A 21,657-nucleotide genomic window follows, 5' to 3' on the forward strand; every position below is an offset into this window, starting at 1 on the left:
AAGTATCAACACCTCCCTCCGTACACACACATTCTACCTTCCAGCTATGAGCCATGAGCGGCCGGTATTCGGCATGAAATGGAGTACAGACATCGGAACAGTGGGATAGGATTGTTCCAGTACCGTATCCAGTATTACAGAGACTACGACGAGGGAACATTACAGCCTGCGGACGATAGTTGCATCTATTTGAAGGAACTAGACCACTACCGAACCAAAGCCAAAATACCATCGGATCACGACGCGCCGTGCCACCGGAAGCTGCCGTTATGTTATCCGGTCACCAAAACCACCCTGCAGCCTTGCGATACAGTAATCGATGCAAAAACAAGTCCTACCCCGGAGAGGTAATCTTTAGTGGCAGGCACTCTTGCATGTGTTGCAAAGAAAAAAAGTCAAACCAACTGTCCTCAGAATATCGTAAACAGCAGTTCAAGTTCCCAACACTTTCGACCAGCTCCTTAGTGCGTTAGAACTCAACTGAATCTGTTTGTGCTAACAGCTAACAACTGCACTTTAGGAGCAGTTCGTTAGGTTTGGTACGTTTGTCGCGATTGTCGCTAGTTGCTAATCCAATTAGAATCTAGAGCTACGTGGTATGTGGTTCTTTTGCGGGGTTTCATCACTCCTAAGGCTAGTAGTTTTTGTACTGTGCCCGCGTGTCCGATTCAAATGAGGTTGTAAAATAGTACGTGTGCACGATCCTAGTACCTTCACCGATAACGGAATAGCACACGTTTTTCGAACCCGTTTTAGTGCTGCAGGTCTGGATACGGTGCATTCAAGCAGGGTGGCCTCAGTCGGTGTCTATCCGCGGTACGATCAACTAAAAAAACTAACGCTGTGTTTCTTATCTGGTTCCTGGATCCATCTTCCTACAGGGCAGAGATGACTGTTAGCGCACTTCCCGGATCAGTCAAATTGGAAGGTAAATTTAAAGTTAAATTATGGTGTATGTGAACATTTGCGTGTGAGGGAATATCTGTATTCGGATATAATTTTGATAGTGAGTAAGTGTCTTTCGTTTGTTACGACGCTCGGGGCAGTAAGGTTCATAATTTCTTACATTATTATCGTATGGTTTGCTTTGCTAAAAATCACACTCTAATCGACCCAGTTTAAATTAAATTACTCTTTTAAAAGTAAGACTCCAGTGTTGCGCTTTTTTGTTTCGTTATTTTTTGATTTTTTATGCATCCACTTGAACAGCTTAAGATATAGCTTAAACCCCTTAAAATATCTTAATAGATTGCAATACAAAATCAATAACATAATAACTGAATTCAATACAGTTGGCGCCAAACGGCCCCCTTGGATTGGTGCTGTCCGTGCATAAGTATGCTGTCAATGTTCTTCAAAGGTTTCCTACGAATATGATTGAAAACGGAATCGGTAGACACCCCAGAGCAAGCAGAATCTCTGTCCACGTTTCACCGGGATTAGGAAATCACGTGCACTCCGTTGCAGCCCAGTACCTATTTGCGTGTCTTTCAATCGATCGCCTGTTTTTATTCTCACGTGGCCAATAAAAATGTCCGGTCCGGTTTGGTCACGCCACCATAGTACACACAACTTCAATCCATTTGCAAAATTAAAAAGCAGTCTCCATCTCGACCAATGCAATCGAGGAATTTGATGGAAGCAGCTGATTCCAAAATTAATTTTACATGACGATGAACCTACCGGAGGTAACATTCCTTTTGCTATCTCGCTTGTTACAGGATGGGGCCCCGAGAAAAAGGTCGTCATCGAGAAAACGGAAAAATCGTCCTTCGGATTTAGTATTGTCGGTGGAAAGGTAAAACAGTAAAGGCAAATCTTTGGTTTGTTGTTTGCGTAACTTTTTTCAACCCTTTCCTTCCCTGCACACAGGTCAATGTGGGTGGCGATGTTACGTCGGGATTGTTTATCAAAAGTATCATCCCAGAAAGTCCTGCAGACAAGTGTGGTGAACTGAAGGTATGTTACACAAGCGAACCAACGCGTTTGTAGTCTGGGGCGTCGGAAGTAATGAGGGTTACCGTTACAGATCGGAGATCGAATACTAGCTGTGAACGAGAACAGTTTGGAAAATGCCTCTCATGAGAAAGCCGTCAATTACATTAAAACTGCCAACGATCGCATCGTCCTAGTCGTTCAGAGTTTGGAACGCAACGTACGAGAAGTATGTATGGTTGAATTAGGCGCAGGGCAAGTTAATTTTCCCTCTTCTTCCGCCCTTTTTTATTTTTGCAGACCAACCCAATGGTGCTTCAAAAGAAGGTTCCACCACCAGTAACTCCGTCGAAAACGCCCGAAGTGGAGTATATACAAGATGGCAAACCAAAGGTACGAACTGGCAGGAAATATCGCTTTTCCTGTTTCTAGTAACACGTCTGGTTTGTTTTTCTTTTAATTTACAGAAAGAAACCGTCGCAACTCCGGAAGATAATAAGACACTCACGGTCCCGAAAGCCCGCCAAGAGTCTAGCGGTAATGTTTACTGATCCCGCGGATCTCATTGAACTGGGTCGGAAACTGATTTCAAATTGTTTTTCTCGTCCGATTTACACAGATTCCGAAAATTCATCCGACGACGAGGAAGATAGCCGTGAGCTGGAGGGCAAAACATTTACAAAAGCCGGTGTTGAGGTAAGGTGGCATTGAATTTTTTGTTCGATATGTTGAACTCAATTGTTTTATAATTATAAAATTGTTTATTCAGATCGACCGTGCCTCCGCTGGCAATACAAAGCTCGGCGAAGAAGACCCTGAGGAGGAAGATGACTATGGCTATACGACGAGTGAGTACTATAGCAACCAACGTGACACAATTGTTGTAACATCTATGAGCAATCTTTCGTTGAAATTACTATTTTCAGAGAAAATAAAGAAGCGTTACTCCGCGTTGGGCGAAGTGGACTGCTGTACGATCTTGCGAGACAGCAACGAAACATGCGGTCTATCTCTGTGTGGTCACCGGGACCGTACTCGCATGGCTTGTCTTATTGCCGGCATCAATCCGAAGGGTGCAGCGGCCGGTACATCGCTTGTCGTCGGTGATGAAGTGCTGGAGGTATGCCCTTATATCCTTCATGGGTATGATTCGTTCTGATAGTAATCTGATCGAACGAAACATCGTTTTTTTACTAGGTCAATGGAACTGTTCTCCATGGACGGTGTCACCTGAACTGCTCGGTGATCATCAAAAATCTTGCCAGCCCTACCCTTAAGTTTATCGTGCTAAGGTACGGATCAAACTATGCTTGGCGGCGGCTTTGATAAGAAGCAAATTTAAAATAAAATCTCTTTTTTTTAACATCACTTTCAGAAAAAAGACATCCCCCGAAGAGCTGGCAGTGAAACCGGTGAAGCATTTCCCCACTGATTTTGACTATACCGTATGTACCCTACCTAGCAGAGCTTTCGTCTGTTTCGTGATCATGCCTCACGCTAATGGTCTCTTTTTTTTTCTTGTCACGCTCTTGCGCGATTGCCGATCGGTAGGATAATATCATGGAAAAGTTTAAGGATGTTAAAACGATCACAGTGAAAAAGGTTTGTATTATTAACTTGGATTAAAAATGGTTGAAAGTATACAGAAAATTTCTGTACATTTTTATACGTTTGACATTGACTCTAGAACAAAACTAAATAAATGAATGATTCATTTTTCCTTGCACATATAGGGTACTTCCAGCTTGGGTATTATGATTATCGAAGGCAAACACTCCATCGCTGGACAAGGTATATTCATATCGGACATTCAGGAAGGATCTACGGCGGAAAAGGTATTAAAACTCACAACGAAATGATAAAACATATAATCGAGAGTGTGGTTTACGAATATTCTCATCCCAACAGAGTGGCCTGAAGATTGGTGATATGCTGCTTGCGGTTAACCGCGACTCGCTGCTAGGCTGCAATTACGAAACGGCTGCCGGTCTGTTGAAGAAAGCGGAGGGCGTCATCACGCTAAAGATATGTAATCCGAACAAGGAGAAGGAAACCGATAAAAAGGCAAACGGTGAGGCCGGTGCTGGACCAGGAACAACACCCAACAAGAAAAAACCGGAAGAGATGGCAACGTTGGCCCCAAGCCGGGCAGGCACTCCGCATGGCTCCAAACCGGAAGCATCCCCTACGAAAGAGGTAGTTGATCCGCTGAAAGCTTCGATCAATGAGAACGAATTCACGGTGATCGATATACTGACCGAGGGTAAACCGTTGGGCATCATTGTTGCCGGTGGCTGTGATTCTTTGGTGAAGGTAAGACACAAGTTTCGGGTGCCGTGCTGTGTGCGTTTATCTGATTTTTTCCCTTTTTCCCCCCAGTCCGGAGCTGCAGTAATGGATATTTTGCCGCAAAGCGTTGTGGAGAAGGACAATCGGCTGCAAATATTTGACCAACTGGTGGAAATCAATGGATTTAAGGTTAACAATACTTGCACTAGTGAGGCCATCAAGCGTGCCGTCAAACAATTGCATCCAAAGGTAAACAACGGCAACAAAACACCCCTTTTTGAAAATGAGAAAAGTATTGTATGTTGCGCGCATCGATCATTTTATTCTTCCAGGTTCGTTTGGTTGTTTATCGTGCCAACCCACCACCAACGGAAACAGTCGAGGTGGATTTGATGAAAAAACCGGGCAAGAATCTTGGACTCACATTCCGTGCCGGAAATCCGAAAGGAATCGTTATCACTGGCTTGGTTAGTATCGATCGAGGGAGTAAACTGTTGAGCGTGTTGGTCGTCTCATTGTGGACTCGTCTTATTTTTACAGGTGCCTGGCGGATCGGCTGAATTCGATGGACGCATACAGGTGGGCGATGTGGTGTCGCATATCAATGGCGACAGTCTGGAAGCGGGCGGTATCGAACAGTGCGCCTCACTACTGAAAACGGCCCAGGGCAAGGTGGGTTTGCGCATTTTGCGGCCAAAGCTAAAGGAACGATCCGTTTAAGTCTTCTCAAAACCAGTAACGATAGCACGCCTCGCACTTAGCAGGGGATATGTGCTTTAGTGTGCAATTGATAAAGGAAACCTAGAGATTTGTACATAGAATTGAATGCTTGCAACATATGCTCACGTCACTCACACGTACACTATTGATATTTTTAGCCAAATAAATATTCTGTTATAGAAATAGACGTCCGGTATTTCTTACTTATACAATAGTACGTTTCTTACCATAAAATAAAAACAAACGAAAACTTACATCTTGCTATCTTTGCATTCAAATGGTACTGTTATTTCTTGATTAGTGATCTGTGAGTGCCTATACAACCACAGCATTTCAGGTGTAGTACACATAGTATGTAGATGATCTAGTCCCAAGCCCATAGCTTAAACGTGCGATCGTACGACGCAGTCACTATGTACTGGGAATCGTGCGAAATATCCACACCGACAAGACGCCCATCGTGTCCGGAGAGAGTTTTTAACGGTTGCCATGTTTTGTCTGACCAGATCTGTAATAGAAGAGTAAGTTAAGTATGTAAAGATACTGTTTGAACACAAAACGCAAGTAAATTACCTTTGCAGTTTTATCGTAACTACTTGTCACAAGAAAATTGCCTCCATTTTTCTGATACTTCACGTCCGATATCAGGTTCGTGTGGGCAGGAATTGTGTACACCATTTGCCGTCTTCGTAAATCCCAAATCTAAAATGACCAAGAAAACATTTTTTTAACCAAAATTAGCATCCATTTTGATGTAGTAACGTCTGCATTAAAAAGTGATTTAGTACACAGATGCATGGTACAATTAAACGATAAAAGATACTGTAAACAATCCAATTGCATTGTTTTCTGTGCTCAATCGTTAATTCAAGAGAAAAAAAAATGCAATATTTGCCTTGTCGGTTTGTGGCCTTTTACCGGCACTTAAGCACTTAAGTGCCAATAAATTATTTGTTGACCTTTTTTTCTGTTAAAAGGTCACCTATTTTATCCATTCATCCCTTACTTTGACCACGTAATTATTTAGATAGATTTTCCTCTTCAAATTGATCTAGAAAATTGCGATCGGTTAGTACTGAAGCACACCTAGGTTGGTTACTTGGGATCCCCCAGGTCAATGCCAAGGTCTCAAATTTTGACAGTATGTAGTTACTAGGCTGGCCGGTGGACCGACAACTAAATGACGCATGAAAAATCAGAACATTTGTGTCGCTTGTTTTTAATGCATACGTTATAGCGAAAAAGTTAAGTATAATTACCTTGCACGAGTTATCCTGACTACCAGAGGCAATGTGGTAGCCATTGGGGGAAAAATCCACACCGTAGATAGCACTCAGATGACCCTCCAGAAACATGATACATCTGCCCGTCCGAAGGTCCCACACTCGGCCAAATCCGTCCAGTCCACTTGTTGGAAAAATAATTAAATTGTTATTTTGAACAGTAATTTTCGTAAATACCTATATACGTACCCAGTAACGCATACACTACCGTCCACCTGAAAAGCGATGCAATGTACGGCTTTCGTATGACCCTCCTGATGAAGTACCTCCTGCTTTTGCTCCAGATCCCACAGCCGCCAGGAAGCGTCGTAACAGGCCGTCCCCAGGAACCGTCCAGAGGGATGGAATGCAAGTTTCGCTACCCGGTGCGGCACGTGTCCGTTGATGTCGGCTATCGACTCTTCGCTGTCGTACGACCATAGTTTAACTGAACCGTCGAAGCTACAAGAAGCCATCGCTACTTCGGATTTACTATCGTTGGCAACACCCGGCCGGAAGGCCACATCACTTACGTTGAACTTGTGCCCACGGAGCGTCTGCTTCAGAGTGCAATCGGGAACGGACCAAACCTTACAGAGGGAGCTCCTGCAAGAGGGACAATAAAGCAATATCATTAGCAATTACCGACCTAGCACTCCGATGCGCTTTATGACGGATTGAAACATACAAACTGCAGGTCAGCAGTAGCGAAGAGTCCTCATTTATGCAGCACCCGGTGATTGGTCGAGTATCGCCCACCTGGCTACATTGCGGGGCAAGCTGTTGGATGCGTTTCTGCAGCTCCACCATACGGCCCGCCTTCGTGGCCGAATGTTGGCGCATCTTTTCGCTTGCCTCTTCCAACCGCTTCTTGGCACGGGCTAACGAGTAGTTTGCTATCCAAAACCTTGCCACGCGCAAACTTTCCGGTCCCTCGTGATACCAGGTCGATTCATTCGTTTCCTTTTGTTGGTTTTTAGGTTTCTCCTCTTCTTTAGCCGGTTTTGCGGCCGGTAAACCTTTCTCACCCAATCTAAAAGAAACAAATGCATAATGCGATAAAGGGTTAGCGAGGAATGTACAACCGGTTTGAGAATGCTGCTTGTACGTACGCCGAGAGAAGCTCTTTCAATCGCAACCGCCTATCAGCAGGACCCTCGCCGAAGTAACAGATTGGTTCATTTAGCTTCCGCAGCGCATTCTTCACCTCCCCATCGTCCGTGCTGACGTGTATCAATCGAGCCTTTTTCCTACGTTCGAATTCCTCTAGCAGAGCTGCTTTCTCTTTGGCGCTAAAAGGAAAAACGTAAAGCACATGTAGCATGTTAGTTTGGAAAACATTGCTTTCACAGGATTGCAGGTGGTCCTGGTTGCGATTCTTTACACATCTTCATCTAGGGTCATGTAGTCCGATGTGGTAAGCTGGCTGTAGTCGGTTTTTCCCGAACCATCCGTTTCGTTATCCTTGCGGTCCACATGCCAACGATCCGATTCTTCCAGCGAACCATAGTGGATGGTCTTTGTGCGTTTGGCGTACACGCTCTGTTCACTGTCGGACATTGTGTGTTAATATGTTGCCGGTACTAGAAGCTTGCTCTAAACTTTAATTAGCACACGAAAACTAACTTTACACGCTAAATTGCTAAATGTTTTTTGCAGAATATCAACAAATATGGGCCGGCGTCATGAGAAAAGCGCGAACTGTCAAAGTAAGTATTTGACATGCGTTGTTTCACATGACATGTGTTGACAGTTGCTGCGAATAAATATTTAGCGTCAGCTATAATATGCTAACTAACTTTTTTGTGTTTTTATTGAAAAAAAATCTTTGCCTGGCGCACTGAGTTTATATTATGTTTTAACTGTTTTATGTTGTAGTATCAGTTGAATTCGCATAAATTTAAGTATGCACACGAGCAATTTCTGATTTGCCATACATGTATGCTTCGAGTATATGCTAAACTACTGCTTGGTAACGGTCGCTAGGGTGCATTTTGTTTAGTTGAGTGTCGGTAAAAAACAAATTTGCAGGACACACTCATATCGTATTTGCCATTCTTCTCTTAATTATCTAAACTAAGAATTTCTTTATCGTTTGGTAGTAAAGAATGGATATCGAAGAATGTATACCGGAGAAGAAAAGTCCCGAACCAGGGCAATCATCCGCAGCTCCAAAGGATGGAGCCAGTCCATTGTTTCTAAGCCTGGTTGAATCGGCCCTACTAGAAGGGCGTTCTCACAGCATCGTAGAAAGCTTCGTGCGTGATAATCGTTTTCGGAAAAAGAAGTAATTTTCCTGTAAAGTAGTTGTAAATAGTAGTTTTTCATATCATATGTATCATTCCAGTATCCCACTAAACTATGCGGAAGATAAGGAGCGGATACGCGTTTGCTTGAACAACGCAGACAAAAGGATTGCCGAGCTGATGCGCGATGGGCTGGAACTGATAGAGGATGTGCGCGTGGCAAGCGATCGGCACGAAGTGGACCGTCGTATGGCTGAGGCGGACATTAAAGAAAGTAAGTATGATTGCTTTATCAACAAAACTAACACTGCTCGAAAAAAATTGTCCATTTTTACATTTTCTAGATCTCCTGAGCAAGATTCATACGGAATCAGTAGATTCGGTTGCAAAATTTCAAACCACCTACGAAAAGTGGACCGAAATTAAGGAACTGAAAGATCCCATGCTGATGAACGATGAGCTTCAGCTGCAAAAGAACCGTGTGGAGGAGTTGTTGAAACAGAAGGACATCATCATAGCCGAATGTCGCAAGGAACTGCAGGCAGCCGACGATCGGTACGCCCGGGATATACGCAAGCAAATCGTCGATATTCAGAGCCTTGTTCATCGTGCCGATACGGAGGTGGAGGCTATGAAAAGCATCCTGAAGGAAAACTTGGATCTGATTCAAGGAACAGGTAAGAATTCTTAAAGTAATGTCCAATACTCTGATAATTCATAGGAGAAAAAATTGCAGTCGAGGAAGAGCGGGTCATTCTACAGAATGCTGCCAATTTTAATTGGAATGATGTGTACGCCAAGCGGGCCACTAATGAGCGGATTAAAGTAAAGCAGAAGAAGGAACGGGTATGTTGCTAGGGTGCTACTAGTACTGGGAACGTTTGAGAAAATTAATACTCCGATGCTTTATAGCTGTTGGCAAATCTGACCGAAATCGAACAAATAGAGCTGGATTATGTGGAGACAACGCGTGCCACACGAATAAAGCTAGACAAGGACACTCAAGCGCTGGCAATAGAGCTGCAGAAGATTAAAACCAACACAACGCTCAACTCGGAAAAGCTGGACTACAGTTTCCAGGTGTTGAAAAAGCGGGAAGACGAAAATTTGATGGTAAAGAATGCACAGAAGCGCCGTCTTGCCAAACTGCACGAAACCATCTTTACGCTGCGCAATAAGCTGAAAGACACGAAAACAACCTATTACATCGAGACGGAAAAGATGGCAAAAATGATTGAAAAATTGCATCACAGCGTAGATCACATCAGGAGCAAACTAGAAAGCTCAAAGAAAGCGTACGATAAAAGGGTAGAATGTTTGCTTAACTTGCTTTTGCAAATGTGTGTAGTTTTGGTAAAAATTACTTTTTTTTTATTTTCGGTTGTCTAAGGTTCGCGCAATTTGGAACTTGAATCGGGATGAATGCTTTGAAATTATCCAAAACATATCGGCCATCGATAAAATACTCGTCGAGCAACATCTTAACCGGAAGTGGACCAACAACCTGGGTGCCATATCGGATTTGCTGTACAATTATGATCCTTTGTGTACGCCCAAGCTACCCAGCACTGCCAGAAGTAGGTAGAACAATTGAAATGAAATTAACCGTATCTTAATTTCCATACTCTATAATATGCTACTCCGACAGCCAAACGAAGCTTAACCAACTCGAAAGAAGACCAACAGCACGATTTCTGCCGTTTGAAGAATTTGCTAGAGCAATCGCGATTTTTAAGCGACAAAAAGCTGGAGGTTGCTTTAAAGGATCGGCAGATTGATGGCTGCGGTATGACACTAATCTGTATGGACAACGTTTTGAATGCACTAGGCATCGATAGCATGGATGGTGTGCGTCACCTGCAGTCCACCCACTCGGAAGTTCAAAATTGTAACAACCTCGACGAGGCCTGCAGTTCGTCCGAGGTGTGTACCGTTCCGGTACAGAAGAAAAGTTTGTTTCTAGAATCGTTCTTAATTTTGTTTCTTATCAATTACAGATATCTTCGATCGATAATAAAGAGATCGAAGTGAATCAAAAAGCTCTGACCACTTCACGGGATCTTTTGGCTCTAAAAATGTTCTGTGAAAATGATGATGAGGCGTAAGTATGATATGAACTCTCTTACATACAATTCTAAAGGAGCATTTACTATGTCGAAAACTTAACCGTCGATTTAGGTTACATTCTCAAACGGAAGCTAAACCCGAACCAAAGCTAACCTTATCCGATACTCGCAAATTTTGGTCCTCTTTTAAGAACATTTTCTTGCCAAATCAGATGAAAGTTTGGGACACCATGGAGGAAAGTTTGGGCAAGTATTTGCAGGTAAGTGAGCCAAGTTGAGTTATCCTTTTTTTTTATTCACATTATGTATCCCCAAGGTTCTGCGTGAGCGGCAATCCCTGGACGAAGAGTGCAGTTTCTTGAGAAAGCAAAACCAAGAGCTGCAACATATTATGCAGAAAATGCTTATCAAACCGTTGAACGATGATTTTTAGAACCCGTTCATCAATTATGTTCATGGTTTATATACGTCTCGTTTGAGTTAAAAATCGAAATTAATACAATGTGAGCATGATAGAAAAAACTACCTTATCCTCCTTATCTTTAAGCATCGTCTAATCTACAAAATATAACGAAAACAGCGAGTGAATTTTGCGTATCATTTTAATCCGAATTTGAACTCTACCACACAACCCGCCAAATCTGTTAACCCTTTTGTCAATAATCGCCTTCCTATAAGCGGACTTGGAAACCGCGTAGGCCCTGATTGCTACTTTAAATATTTCATATTTATCTTATTATATTAAATGTTTGCATAAACTCTTATTTCTTTTGGCTTTAATACTTACTAACCCATTCCTTTGTAACCAATACGGCGTGCAGATAAAAAGATATTAGCTCTACGATCCGGAAAAATTTAAACTTTAATTCAAAATGTATGGCCTAAACGAGTAGGCGGTAGTAGAACAACGTGTATTTTTTTGGTCGTAAACACTACGGTTAAATGGTGTGCATATGTGTGCGTGCGTTGTTTACATGGAGATGCAGAGAAATGTCATCCCGTCGATATTGACGTTTGCGAATGGAGAAAAAATAATACACAAAAAAGTGGTTGTTGCAGTCTGTTTGCCTATTTTACGTACTCAAAATTGTCCGGAAAAATACATTCCTATAGAAAATTACTTGCAATTGTTACGTTTGCCTAAACGATCATCGACATACCGACGCCCGGTTCCATGGATGCCATAAACAAGATTTATTCGTCCGTTTCACAAACGGTCTCCACCCTGTCAGCAGTATTCCTGGGAAATCCGCTCACGAAAGATTATGATATCGCTGAGCATATTGGTTCTGCTGGCACAGGTAAGAGCGGAAGTGATTATGTGGTTAGCGTGGAATTTTCAAAATACATTCTACTTTGGGACAGGGTTGATAAACCACTTGTCCCACCTAGAATGAATCATCAACACCAAATGTGTACTACATTCCGCTTTTGTTGTTCTATGAAGAATTCGTCTGGAAAATCTACACCGGCAGCAAACGCTCCACGAAGGAGCCAGCCTCGATATTCGTGTTCGACAAGAAACAGCTAGAACCCTTCACCAAAGATGAACGGGAGGAGATCTGTGAAAATATTCGGCGTGGGGTGGTACAGCTGACGAAGATACGTCATCCGCAGGTGCTGACGGTGCAGCACGCGATGGAAGAAAGTCGCGATACGATCGCATTCGCCACCGAGCCCGTAGTGGCCAGCTTAGCCAATCTGCTCGGCAACACAACGAACGTCTCCAACACGGGATTGCTGTCCGATTACAAACTGTCGGAGTTTGATACAAAGTTTGGTATCTTTGAGCTGGTAAAGGGCATTCAGTTTTTGCACGACGAAGCACAGCTGGTACATCGGCATCTCTGCACGGAGAACATCATCGTAAACAGGCAGGGCGTGTGGAAGCTGTTTGGGTTTGGGTATTGTTGGAGCAAACGTGCCCCGGGAACACCGGTAGCGAATCACTACTTCAAAAGCCGTCTGCTGGGCAATCCGGCCTCAAAATGGACCGCTCCCGAGCTAATATTGGAAAACAGTTGCAACGATTCTACCGATATTTATTCCTTAGGTAAGGTAACACAAAATTAGAACTATCTCCAACATACAGATTAATATTGCAATCTGTTTTAGGTATACTAATTTATACCATATATTCGCGAGACAACATTCCATCACCGGACGCCTCGTCCGATCTGTACGGATACAAACAATCCGTTACAAAGCTTAGCAATCAGGGTCCACCGAAGCTTACCGCAATTCCTGAAACGTTGCGCTCGGAGGTGAAGAAAATGCTTAGCGTTAATCCTCAGGCTCGACCGACACTGCAGTCGTTAATACAGGTAATGTAGATCACAACGGACATGCTTTCGCTTCAAACGGTGACGTCCTTATTGTTGGGTTTCGTTTTTTTCGCTTTTCTTTCCAGATTTCGTACTTTTGTGACAACTATGTGCAATGTTTAGACAATTTAGAAACACTATTCCCTAAGGATAATTTAGAAAAGTCAGAATTCTACAAACGACTCGCTCACATCATTGGCGATTTTCCGCACCGTGTAAGACTGTACCGCATCCTTCCGCTGCTAGTTAAAGAGTTCGTTAACTGTTCCATGATTCCGTTCGTGCTCACAAACATTCTGACCATCACGGCCAGCTGTACGCGGGCGGAATATATGCAGCACATCAGCTCACATCTGCGGCCAGTAATGCTGCTCGATGAACCGGTTCAAATTATGCTTATATTCTTTCAAAATCTCGAAGTACTGCTAAAGGTGTGCCCCTCGGAAGAGATACGGGTCAGTGTGTTACCGCTGGTTTACAAAGCGCTCGAATCGAAAGCCCAACAGATACAGGAGCTTTGCCTTTCGATCATCCCGTCGGTGGTTGTGCATTTGGACAAGAGCACGATCAAGAGTGGTCTGGTGCCGCGTATCAAAACGCTTTGCTCGGGTACAAACTTGGTGTCGGTACGGGTGAAATGTTTGCTATGCTTGGGTCAGCTAGCAACGAAAATTGATAAGTGGGTAATGATAGACGATATTGTGTCGTACCTGCCGTCCGTCAACTGCCGGGAGCCGGCAGTCATTATGGCGATTGTTGGTAAGAATTCTGAGAGTTTGGAGAAGATAGTGTATATCTGACGGTTTGAAAATGGCTATACTTCCTTTACAGGTGTCTACAAAGTATCGTTCTCAACGGATGGTCTAGGAATACCTAAGGACGTGCTAGCTTGCAAGGTTCTTCCACATCTCTTCCCGATGACGATCGTGAATGGGCTTTCGTTGCAGCAGTTTAACGCGATCATTGCACTGATCAAAGAGTTCACTCGCAAAATAGAGGAAGAGCAGGGTGATAAGCTGGGCAGCAAAACACCAATGTCTTCGAGCGCCAGCAGCTCTAGCCTGCAGGACAAACAATCAACACCACAGCAATCCGAATTAGGATTTGGGAGTTCCGATTTTTACGGCGATTTTATGCAATCGCCCACGACAGCTACGAGTAAAGCAGCACCGCAACCGGTACAGCAACGGCCGATATCGTCTCCAATGCAGCTGAAACCACTACAACCACAAACGTGAGTATGAAAAAATGAAAAAATAGATAAAATTGTAAGATAAATGTTTTTCTCCACTTTGCACAACAGCACTTTAAACTGGAATGTTCCACCGGTGGCAACGACGGCAAAGGAAAACAGCATCAAGTACAATCTTTTCACACAGCAGCAAAATTCCTCCACCATGCAGAATCGTACTAAAGACACACCGCTGGCGCTACCACCACCGGCAATTGCGATGCCAATGATGTCCCCGGCACCGATGTCATCAAACATGTGGACGAACAGCAATGGCTCCTCATCGTTGCCCACGAAGAAGCTCGAACTTACTTCCACAACAAACAACAATCCGTACGGACAGCTACAACCACTAATCCCTACTCCATCCCAGGCAGGTAAAATGTCCGCCAAATCAAGCACCAGTCCGATGCTTTCGAAGGAGGATATTATGGAGTTTTTACAAAAATAAAATAAAAACTCCCATCCATACGCATCATACCATCCTAAAATGTTTACTGCTAGTGTGGCGCACCATCGCTTTGTTCTCTGTGTTGCACCCACGTTGTTGTTTGGTCGCGGAATCAAACACCCATTAACACGCTTATATGTTATCTATCTCGCTGTTTGCGATCACACGTGCGCCAATAAATGTTAAAAAAAGAAAACATGCTGCCTGCTATTGCACGAACATTATTTTCTTTCCTTTTTCGATATCTTGAATCAAAGAAAACTCCTCCTTCCGGACTTATCATGTTCTCTCCATCGTTTGCCAAATGGATTGATTAGAAAAGTTTATTTGTTCGTTTAGAAATCCCAGTCTAGCAAATACAGACGACGAAAAACCTATAATAAGGAGCAATAAACCTAATCGCTACAACGAAATGAATTTCCAACAGCCTTTCCGTTTCATGGTGTGTTAGGATCCGGGTATGTCCTATCTGGCTGCTGATATCGGCTCCTCTTTGATGGATGTGGTAGATTACTTTGCGTTCTCTAAGCTTAATTTGTCTAAGAACTTCACTTGCACACTACCGTTTTCTATAATAATTTCTTATCCTTCCCTCTCCCCCAAGTCCACCCCGTCCTCCCTTTGCTTTTGCACAATTTCAGCATTTCAAATGCATGCTGTGGCGCACCAAGAGGTTACAGAGCCACGGTCGCTAAAACTACGGTTATATCGTCCGGTTTTCCACCTGTCGCGGTTAAACGATCGAGATAGAAAAGGCATTAGAAATGCTAAAGATTGAACTGTACGTGTACGTGTACGGTTGTGTGTGTTTAATTAATACATACCCATAGCATTGATGTTGTTTCTTCTAGCATTAAGGGAAAAGGGTGATAGAAACTTGCTGTCGAATGATAACGATCTCGCCATTAGCGCGATCGAATTTGCACACATTTGTAATTTAACTTGGTCGTTTTCTCCTTCCACCTGAAAATGTTGAAATAAAGTTACAGTTTGAATTGCAGTTACAAAATGTATCCTTTTTAACGTCGTTTGTCTCCTGTAAAGGAGCCATTGAGTGGGTTGCGGCAAACAGAGGACATGAGAACGATGCATATTCGATTGAAGAAAAGGCTATTATAGCTTTTTGTTTGAGTTTGAGAACCAAACAATGAGGGCTATGAACGCGCCAAAACAGTGGCTGATCGCAAACAGGTTATGTTGATGAAAAAAAAAACAAAAAAACAATAAAAATCCAATTTATATAAAAGATTGTGAAAAAAGTTATTTAGAAACGTTTTGATCACATGTTAAATTTAATAAAACGGCCTTAAATTGCCTCAATTATATACACACGAATACACTGAGGAAAATAAAAATAGCATCATCAAATTTGACAAGATCTTCAAAAAAATTTTGAATCGATTCTCCTTTTTGTGTTAAGAATGTTAGTTCAAATTATTTTGCAATTTTTTCAATCACTGCGTGGACATTTTTGCGATGTATTCAAGCCGATAAATTCATGAAAAAGGGTGCGAAATCAAAATCGCAATACCCTAACCTTGCTAACATTACATCCTGAACAATTTTTGCCATCTTTTGGCTTTGGGTTTGATGTAACTGAAGTATATTTTCGCACAAAAACTCTCTGTACTTATCGCTTATTCAGCATCAACAGGTCGAGTGTAATCTTAAGTTACGATTAAAGGTTTAAATATTTAAATAAACAACAATGCAGCCTTTTTTTTCGAGTAAACTCGGTCAGAATAGCTTCCAACTTACGAAAGCCGCGTAGTCCTTGAAAAATTACAATAACTGGGGCCACATACCTTTACGTGGAGGACGTAGCGATATAAGCTAATTTTTGGAAGCCAAAATATGCCATCTAAATGTTACATATCATCATAATCGATCACAACGAATTTTACATGGGTTGATAATACGTTTACATAAGAATAATGTTACGATTTATAAGCCTCAGCAGAGCAAACTCTGGTTTCCACACAAAAACTTGAATGATATGTATGGTCAGCACATTTTGCGGATCTGCACCGCGTAGGGAACCATTAGTTCAATCTTTCGTCAAATTTAGGACGAAAATTTGCAAACAGCAAACATTTGGTCATCTTTGATAAGCTGTAATGTCGTTCTGCTGAATGCTATTATGTATTCATGTATTCTAATACCCTGGAAAATAACAATATTGACCACGAAATCATTGCCTATTGCAATCATTCGAAAGAATATCACGTACACTCACACTCAAAATGTCTTGAAAATGCAGCTTGATTTGACCTTTTGTTATAATTTATGCATTTGTTGATCAAAAGTCAGGATGGTGCTTTTTTTATTTCGTACCCTTTTTGATAAATTTATCTGTTGAAATGTAAGTAGTACGCAAAAATTTCCACACAATGATTGAATAACGTTCTAAATAGATTGAACTAACGTTCTAAACTTAGAAACGCAGAATTGATTCATAAATTTTGAAGATATTGTCAAAAAGACATGGGGATGTGATTCTTATTTCGCTCAGTGTATAGAAAACACTATACAGTGAGAGTAGATTTTTCATATGAAAATTCGCTCATTTCAATAGGAAAATTGCACTTGTGCACCATTAATTTTCTAATGAACGGGTATTTTGTATAAATATTTGGTATACATACTACCAAAAATAAAATAATATAAGCGCACTTTGCGATCCGCAAAATGTAGGTCAGATAAAAGTAAATCCGCAAACTCGAGGATTCACTAGATCGCGCGCAAAACTTTTTGCCATTCACGTCATTGCTATGGTATCACGTGCCAATGCATTTTTTGCTTGCTGGTCCGTTGTTTCACCCAGCCTACTTACCCGCTGTAGAGTGTCGACTAGCAGCTTGATCGGAACATTATCAAACACACCGTCCGTCGCAACGAGGATGACGTCCCCGTTGCACACAGGGAAGGTGGTAGTGTTGGCCGACTCGGGCCTATCGCTTAGCACATCGGTATGGCCGGGCGGGGGTAACGAGAGCTGGAAGGGGGTGTTGAAATAGTGCTGCTGTTCCTCGCTGCGATGCACTATTTCACCCTTTCGTACTATGATGAAGCCACTGTCGCCGATGTTGGCGGTGTAAATGCTACTGTCTTCACGATTAAACACCACTATACAGGCAGTGCTGCTACCTGTGGATAAACCGGAATGAAGGGAGGAGAAGTAAAGTGAGAAGCACGCCTCGGCGGGATAGTACAGATCGGTATTAATCATTTGCCAATTGGCAAGGTAGATGCGTAATCAGCGTAGTAAGCTAAATCTACGGGCAACAGAGTTGTGCAAAATGGTCACGGTCATACACTCACACACTGCGTTTTCGTGCCAGCGGTGCGAGAGAGCGAGACGTACGGCAATTGCACAAGGCTGCCAGAACGAGAGATTGTGCTGTTTGTTTGTTCGCGCTGGCACACGGACTCTCACTCACTTACCTAGGATGCATTTTCTGTTGTCCTGCAACTCCCGAAACCCGGACGCAATCAGATGCACTGGTTTGATCGGATCGAAGCGGGAAAACTTTACCAATCGCTCACAATTCCTCATTAACACCATCGCAAACTCGCCCGGATCAATTCCATAACTGCGCCATCCGCCGACCCCATCAGCGACACCTGTCAGATGGTGCGAAGGCGAAGGAAGTGAAAATCTGATCGGAGCAGCGTGCAATATTACGCACTGGCACCACACTTACCCAGAACGTCGGCTGTTTTGGTGTTTGCGATAAACCACGCATCGTCGCCCATCTTACCAGGCTTGTACTTCGACTGGGCCAGATTCTTTGGGAAGCCACTGACGACGGAGATAAAGCGAGAGTAGGTACGGGGTTTGCTTTCCGCAGTTGCGCTTGCAGCTTGCCAGTTTTGGTGTAGTGCCCGCGAAAGCCATCGTGTCGTCCAGGAGCGCATTATGGGGGACGATACGTTGAATATCACTGAATCATGGACGGCCCACTCAGTGGACGAACGCAGCACGGAGCGAAAAAGAGCGTATAATTGCACCAACGATCGTAAACAAAACTTTGCTCCACTCTTGCTAATTCTTTATTCCAAAGTGAGCTGGGGTGAGAGAGGTCGGACAACGCGTTCATTCGTAGACGGGTTTGACAGTTGTTGATACAAAAGAAGTTGCGTGTAAAAGCCTTTTCGATTTGGAACGGGATGAGCAGCAAACTAAAACATAAAAATACACAGCAGGATGTGAAGCGGAATTCATACTATTTGGGCGAAATGCTACATGAATAATTATGTTAGATCGTTTTAAAGTTGTGCGAAAGTGGTTTTTGAATGGGTTTTGGGTTCCGGCCGATTGACAAATGAACTCTCCTTTATGGTACAGTTTGATATAGTCGATTTTACTTGCTTGCAATTTGGAGAAAATCTGGAATATTGGAAAAGCGAGGATTTCGAACGATTATCTCCTTTTATTGGCAACAAAACATGATCAAAGCAGAGTTTGTTTTGGTCGAGGCGATCTTTTCCTCCTTTCATTGTTGCCTGTCAAATGCCTCTAGACGGTCCGGCCTGTAATTGAAAAAGACCTTTGACAAATATCATTTGACGTGTTGTTGTGTTTTCCTTCGCGTTTGTTTCATTTTTAAAAAGCACATGTACGGGAACGATAAACATTCTTAATTTGCTGCAAATCGGCTGATTTATTGTCCCGTATATTCTTTAGTAGCTACAATGAGCAAAAAGCACGTTTCACGCAAACTTAAATCGGCTTGGCGTAAGCATATCGACATATCGGACGTCGATCAGTTTCTCGAGGAACAGCGGCAAGATGAACGTATCGGTGGTAAACTCGCGGAAAAGCCGGATGTGGAGCTATTTACCGAGGATAAGAAAACGAACACATCAAAACCGACGCTGCGAGAATTACGGAAAAAGAAGTTCGATGAACTACCCCGATCCCTTCTGCCGCTGGTAAACACGTCCAACGTAAGTGATCCGATTGTGAAGCGCAATATTAGGAAAAACCGAAATCCTATTGCCCCGATAGCACCGGCACCGGTGCGCATAAGAAAAAAGGGTCGACCAAGCGGTATCGTACCGGCAACCACAGAAGATATATGGGCCAAGGATCCGCTGCCCGAGCAGCTGAAGAGCGAATGGATCGGGAAAGAGCTGGTACACCATACGCTCCGGAACGTTGGCAAACCTTTGGTAACCAATCTGCCGGCACGGATGGACAAAGTCCAGCGGGAAATACCGTTGCGCAAAAAGCTACCCAATGAAGGTCTCAGCTACAACCCGGCAATCGATGATTACCTAAACCTGAAGAAAAAGGTAATCAGACAGGAGAAAGCCATCATCAAGAAGGAAGAACATTACGATCGTGTTGTAACGAAAATGTTCGTTAAGATGACCCCCGAGGAGAAGTACGCTACAACGTTGAGTGAAATGTCGGAGGGTTTAGTTAATGCGGTAAAGGCCGAACCAGACGATAAAACCGCCGACGAAGAAGCGATCCCGCCAGCAGTTGTTGTAGCGAAGCGCAAAAAACCAGTATCCAGAGCGAAAAAACGAGCGCGCGAATTGCAGGAGCAGGAAGAAAAACTGATCCAGCGGGAACTAAGCAAGCTGATGGAGATCGACCAGTTGGACGAGATCACTAACGAAATAGAAAAGAACGAGAAGAAATCCATCTATGCTGCGAAGAAACGTGCAACCAAGAGGCGAGTATTGAGGGAAAAGATTGATATGCCACTGGACTTTGTCGAGCCACAGCAGTTGTCGGGTAGCCTGCGAACGATTCAGCCGCTAAAAAATCTGCTTGCTACGGGACTACCGAAGGCCCGTAAAGTTGCCATCCTGCAGAGATCGCGTGGCGAAGTGGAGCGTAGGAACCCGCGTCGTAAGACGGTACGCTACACTCGCAGTTCCCACAAAGAACTTGTGCCGGAGAGTACAGCATGAATGGAACCGTCATAAGGAAGCGAATTGCGTTAATATTTGCAACAAAATATTATTTTGTTTTAATGACATTTGTATCCATTTATTTGATTGGAGCTGCAACGTAAACTTCACAACTGTGGTGGGATGTTTCATTGTAGCAAATTATGAGGAAAAAAAATTGAAAGAAAATACAATACTATATACAATATTACTGAAATACAATATTAATGAATAAAAAGAGAAATTGATCCTCCAGTATTTGCGGGACCTGTGAAACCTGTGAAAGAATTTCGAGAAAATTTCCGCATATTTTTATTTAAATTAACGACATTTATAATTATTTTGCCCATATCTCAAATAACGGTGCACAACAGACAAGCTTTGTTTGTTCGAGCAAAACGGCCCTTCAACCTTAATGATTTTTTTGTGTATGTAGCGGAAATTGGGGCAAGTATGCGTTTAGCAATTTATGTAATAATTTACTTAAACATGTTTTTTTTAACTGAATTTGCTTTCATTTTACACTTATTTTTCATTTATTTATCATTCCCAGAAAAACAAGAATGTAAAAATGACCTTTTCATCTATTCATTATTGAGTATTACTGCACGTCGTCGTATTGTCTACAACCGTTTTATGAAATTAAAAAAATGATTTTAAATGTGGAGATTTTTTGAATATTGGGGCAAGAGTTCTATCCATTCGGGGCAAGACGGCCATCTACATAAATCATCGAAAATTATTTAACAATGGAATATTAGATCAAATGTTTCATTAGTATAGGCTAGGGGTTTCATTTACTTCATCAATTCCTCCTGTTTTGTGGTCTAAAAATTGTTTCATTACGATCAGAACATAGCTCCTTGCTGTAATTACGATTTGCCTCCTTGGACTTTCAGCATTTCACGTGAGTTATCGGTGAAATTTCAAGTTGTAAAGCGGATCGCGTCACCGAAGTGCACCCTTTTTTAATGACCTATTTATTTTATTTTGTAACCCCTTACAAGTACACACCATTTTGCTTATCGCTTAACTATTAATGGAAAAAATACGAATGTAATTCTGGGATTCCATCCCAAGTCGGAATAAAGTCGGGGATAAAAGACTCGAGAGGGCATCTCCCTAACGAAATTTGTTCGTCACTATGCGAAATACGCATAAAAGTATGCAAAGCGCAGCACATGCCGCCAAAGATACACAGTGTGATGTTAGTATAGTTAAAATTG

The 21,657-nt window shown here is 42.7% G+C and overlaps 6 protein-coding genes across 6 annotated transcripts; 4 read left to right on the forward strand and 2 right to left on the reverse strand.

Moving 5' to 3' along the window:
* Positions 1–837: 837 nt before the first annotated feature.
* LOC126557307 (inactivation-no-after-potential D protein) lies at positions 838–4,959 on the forward strand. Its single transcript, XM_050213027.1, has 17 exons — positions 838–928; positions 1,722–1,798; positions 1,873–1,959; positions 2,030–2,164; positions 2,236–2,328; positions 2,403–2,472; positions 2,555–2,631; positions 2,705–2,783; positions 2,862–3,055; positions 3,133–3,227; positions 3,311–3,380; positions 3,487–3,537; positions 3,669–3,770; positions 3,844–4,248; positions 4,315–4,473; positions 4,557–4,691; positions 4,765–4,959. The coding sequence occupies exons 1-17, from the start codon at positions 889–891 to the stop codon at positions 4,942–4,944; spliced, it is 2,049 nt and encodes a 682-aa protein (XP_050068984.1). The 5' UTR covers positions 838–888; the 3' UTR covers positions 4,945–4,959.
* A 329-nt stretch (positions 4,960–5,288) lies between these two features.
* On the reverse strand, positions 5,289–7,771 carry LOC126557805 (U4/U6 small nuclear ribonucleoprotein Prp4). The gene is made up of 7 exons (XM_050213699.1): positions 7,591–7,771; positions 7,319–7,498; positions 6,895–7,239; positions 6,417–6,812; positions 6,204–6,351; positions 5,518–5,646; positions 5,289–5,452 (listed from the first exon to the last, which is right to left on the reverse strand). The coding sequence occupies exons 1-7, from the start codon at positions 7,764–7,766 to the stop codon at positions 5,309–5,311; spliced, it is 1,518 nt and encodes a 505-aa protein (XP_050069656.1). The 5' UTR covers positions 7,767–7,771; the 3' UTR covers positions 5,289–5,308.
* Positions 7,772–8,314: 543 nt separating this feature from the next.
* LOC126559771 (dynein regulatory complex protein 1 homolog) lies at positions 8,315–10,957 on the forward strand. Its single transcript, XM_050215945.1, has 10 exons — positions 8,315–8,493; positions 8,554–8,726; positions 8,797–9,129; positions 9,189–9,298; positions 9,365–9,760; positions 9,843–10,029; positions 10,101–10,375; positions 10,450–10,553; positions 10,631–10,778; positions 10,835–10,957. Exons 1-10 carry the CDS (start codon positions 8,315–8,317, stop codon positions 10,949–10,951), a joined length of 2,022 nt encoding a protein of 673 aa, XP_050071902.1. The 3' UTR covers positions 10,952–10,957.
* A 733-nt stretch (positions 10,958–11,690) lies between these two features.
* Positions 11,691–14,524, forward strand: LOC126557144 (SCY1-like protein 2). Its single transcript, XM_050212820.1, has 6 exons — positions 11,691–11,819; positions 11,966–12,571; positions 12,634–12,842; positions 12,929–13,601; positions 13,674–14,076; positions 14,146–14,524. The coding sequence occupies exons 1-6, from the start codon at positions 11,693–11,695 to the stop codon at positions 14,522–14,524; spliced, it is 2,397 nt and encodes a 798-aa protein (XP_050068777.1). The 5' UTR covers positions 11,691–11,692.
* Positions 14,525–15,139: 615 nt separating this feature from the next.
* Positions 15,140–18,451, reverse strand: LOC126558654 (protein phosphatase PTC7 homolog). The gene is made up of 5 exons (XM_050214705.1): positions 18,229–18,451; positions 17,969–18,148; positions 17,358–17,671; positions 15,349–15,487; positions 15,140–15,248 (listed from the first exon to the last, which is right to left on the reverse strand). Exons 1-5 carry the CDS (start codon positions 18,440–18,442, stop codon positions 15,199–15,201), a joined length of 897 nt encoding a protein of 298 aa, XP_050070662.1. The 5' UTR covers positions 18,443–18,451; the 3' UTR covers positions 15,140–15,198.
* Positions 18,452–19,213: 762 nt separating this feature from the next.
* Positions 19,214–20,452, forward strand: LOC126559058 (ribosome biogenesis protein NOP53). Its single transcript, XM_050215163.1, has one exon. It carries the CDS (start codon positions 19,220–19,222, stop codon positions 20,450–20,452), a length of 1,233 nt encoding a protein of 410 aa, XP_050071120.1. The 5' UTR covers positions 19,214–19,219.
* The last annotated feature ends 1,205 nt before the right edge of the window (positions 20,453–21,657 follow it).

The sequence above is a fragment of the Anopheles maculipalpis genome, chromosome 2RL, assembly GCF_943734695.1.
Source record: "Anopheles maculipalpis chromosome 2RL, idAnoMacuDA_375_x, whole genome shotgun sequence".
In the NCBI taxonomy this organism is placed as follows: Eukaryota; Metazoa; Arthropoda; class Insecta; order Diptera; family Culicidae; genus Anopheles; species Anopheles maculipalpis.

Bases quoted from the DNA above. Each gene is read 5' to 3' on its own strand.
- LOC126559771 (XM_050215945.1), top strand. From the start codon at position 8,315: ATGGATATCGAAGAATGTATACCGGAGAAGAAAAGTCCCGAACCAGGG. The intron at 8,494-8,553 runs GTAATTTTCCTG...GTATCATTCCAG, and splicing joins AATCGTTTTCGGAAAAAGAA to TATCCCACTAAACTATGCGG. The intron at 9,130-9,188 runs GTAAGAATTCTT...AAAAAATTGCAG, and splicing joins GGATCTGATTCAAGGAACAG to TCGAGGAAGAGCGGGTCATT.
- LOC126558654 (XM_050214705.1), bottom strand. From the start codon at position 18,442: ATGCGCTCCTGGACGACACGATGGCTTTCGCGGGCACTACACCAAAAC. The intron at 17,672-17,968 runs GTAAGTGAGTGA...GTTTATCCACAG, and splicing joins CAACAGAAAATGCATCCTAG to GTAGCAGCACTGCCTGTATA. The intron at 15,488-17,357 runs GTAAGTAGGCTG...CAACATTTTCAG, and splicing joins TAGTCGACACTCTACAGCGG to GTGGAAGGAGAAAACGACCA.
- LOC126557805 (XM_050213699.1), bottom strand. From the start codon at position 7,766: ATGTCCGACAGTGAACAGAGCGTGTACGCCAAACGCACAAAGACCATC. The intron at 7,240-7,318 runs GTACGTACAAGC...TGTTTCTTTTAG, and splicing joins TTGAAAGAGCTTCTCTCGGC to ATTGGGTGAGAAAGGTTTAC. The intron at 6,813-6,894 runs GTATGTTTCAAT...TCCCTCTTGCAG, and splicing joins CTACTGCTGACCTGCAGTTT to GAGCTCCCTCTGTAAGGTTT.
- LOC126559058 (XM_050215163.1), top strand. From the start codon at position 19,220: ATGAGCAAAAAGCACGTTTCACGCAAACTTAAATCGGCTTGGCGTAAG.
- LOC126557144 (XM_050212820.1), top strand. From the start codon at position 11,693: ATGGATGCCATAAACAAGATTTATTCGTCCGTTTCACAAACGGTCTCC. The intron at 11,820-11,965 runs GTAAGAGCGGAA...TGTTCTATGAAG, and splicing joins TATTGGTTCTGCTGGCACAG to AATTCGTCTGGAAAATCTAC. The intron at 13,602-13,673 runs GTAAGAATTCTG...CTTCCTTTACAG, and splicing joins AGTCATTATGGCGATTGTTG to GTGTCTACAAAGTATCGTTC.
- LOC126557307 (XM_050213027.1), top strand. From the start codon at position 889: ATGACTGTTAGCGCACTTCCCGGATCAGTCAAATTGGAAG. The intron at 929-1,721 runs GTAAATTTAAAG...CGCTTGTTACAG, and splicing joins CGGATCAGTCAAATTGGAAG to GATGGGGCCCCGAGAAAAAG. The intron at 2,473-2,554 runs GTAATGTTTACT...CGATTTACACAG, and splicing joins AGCCCGCCAAGAGTCTAGCG to ATTCCGAAAATTCATCCGAC.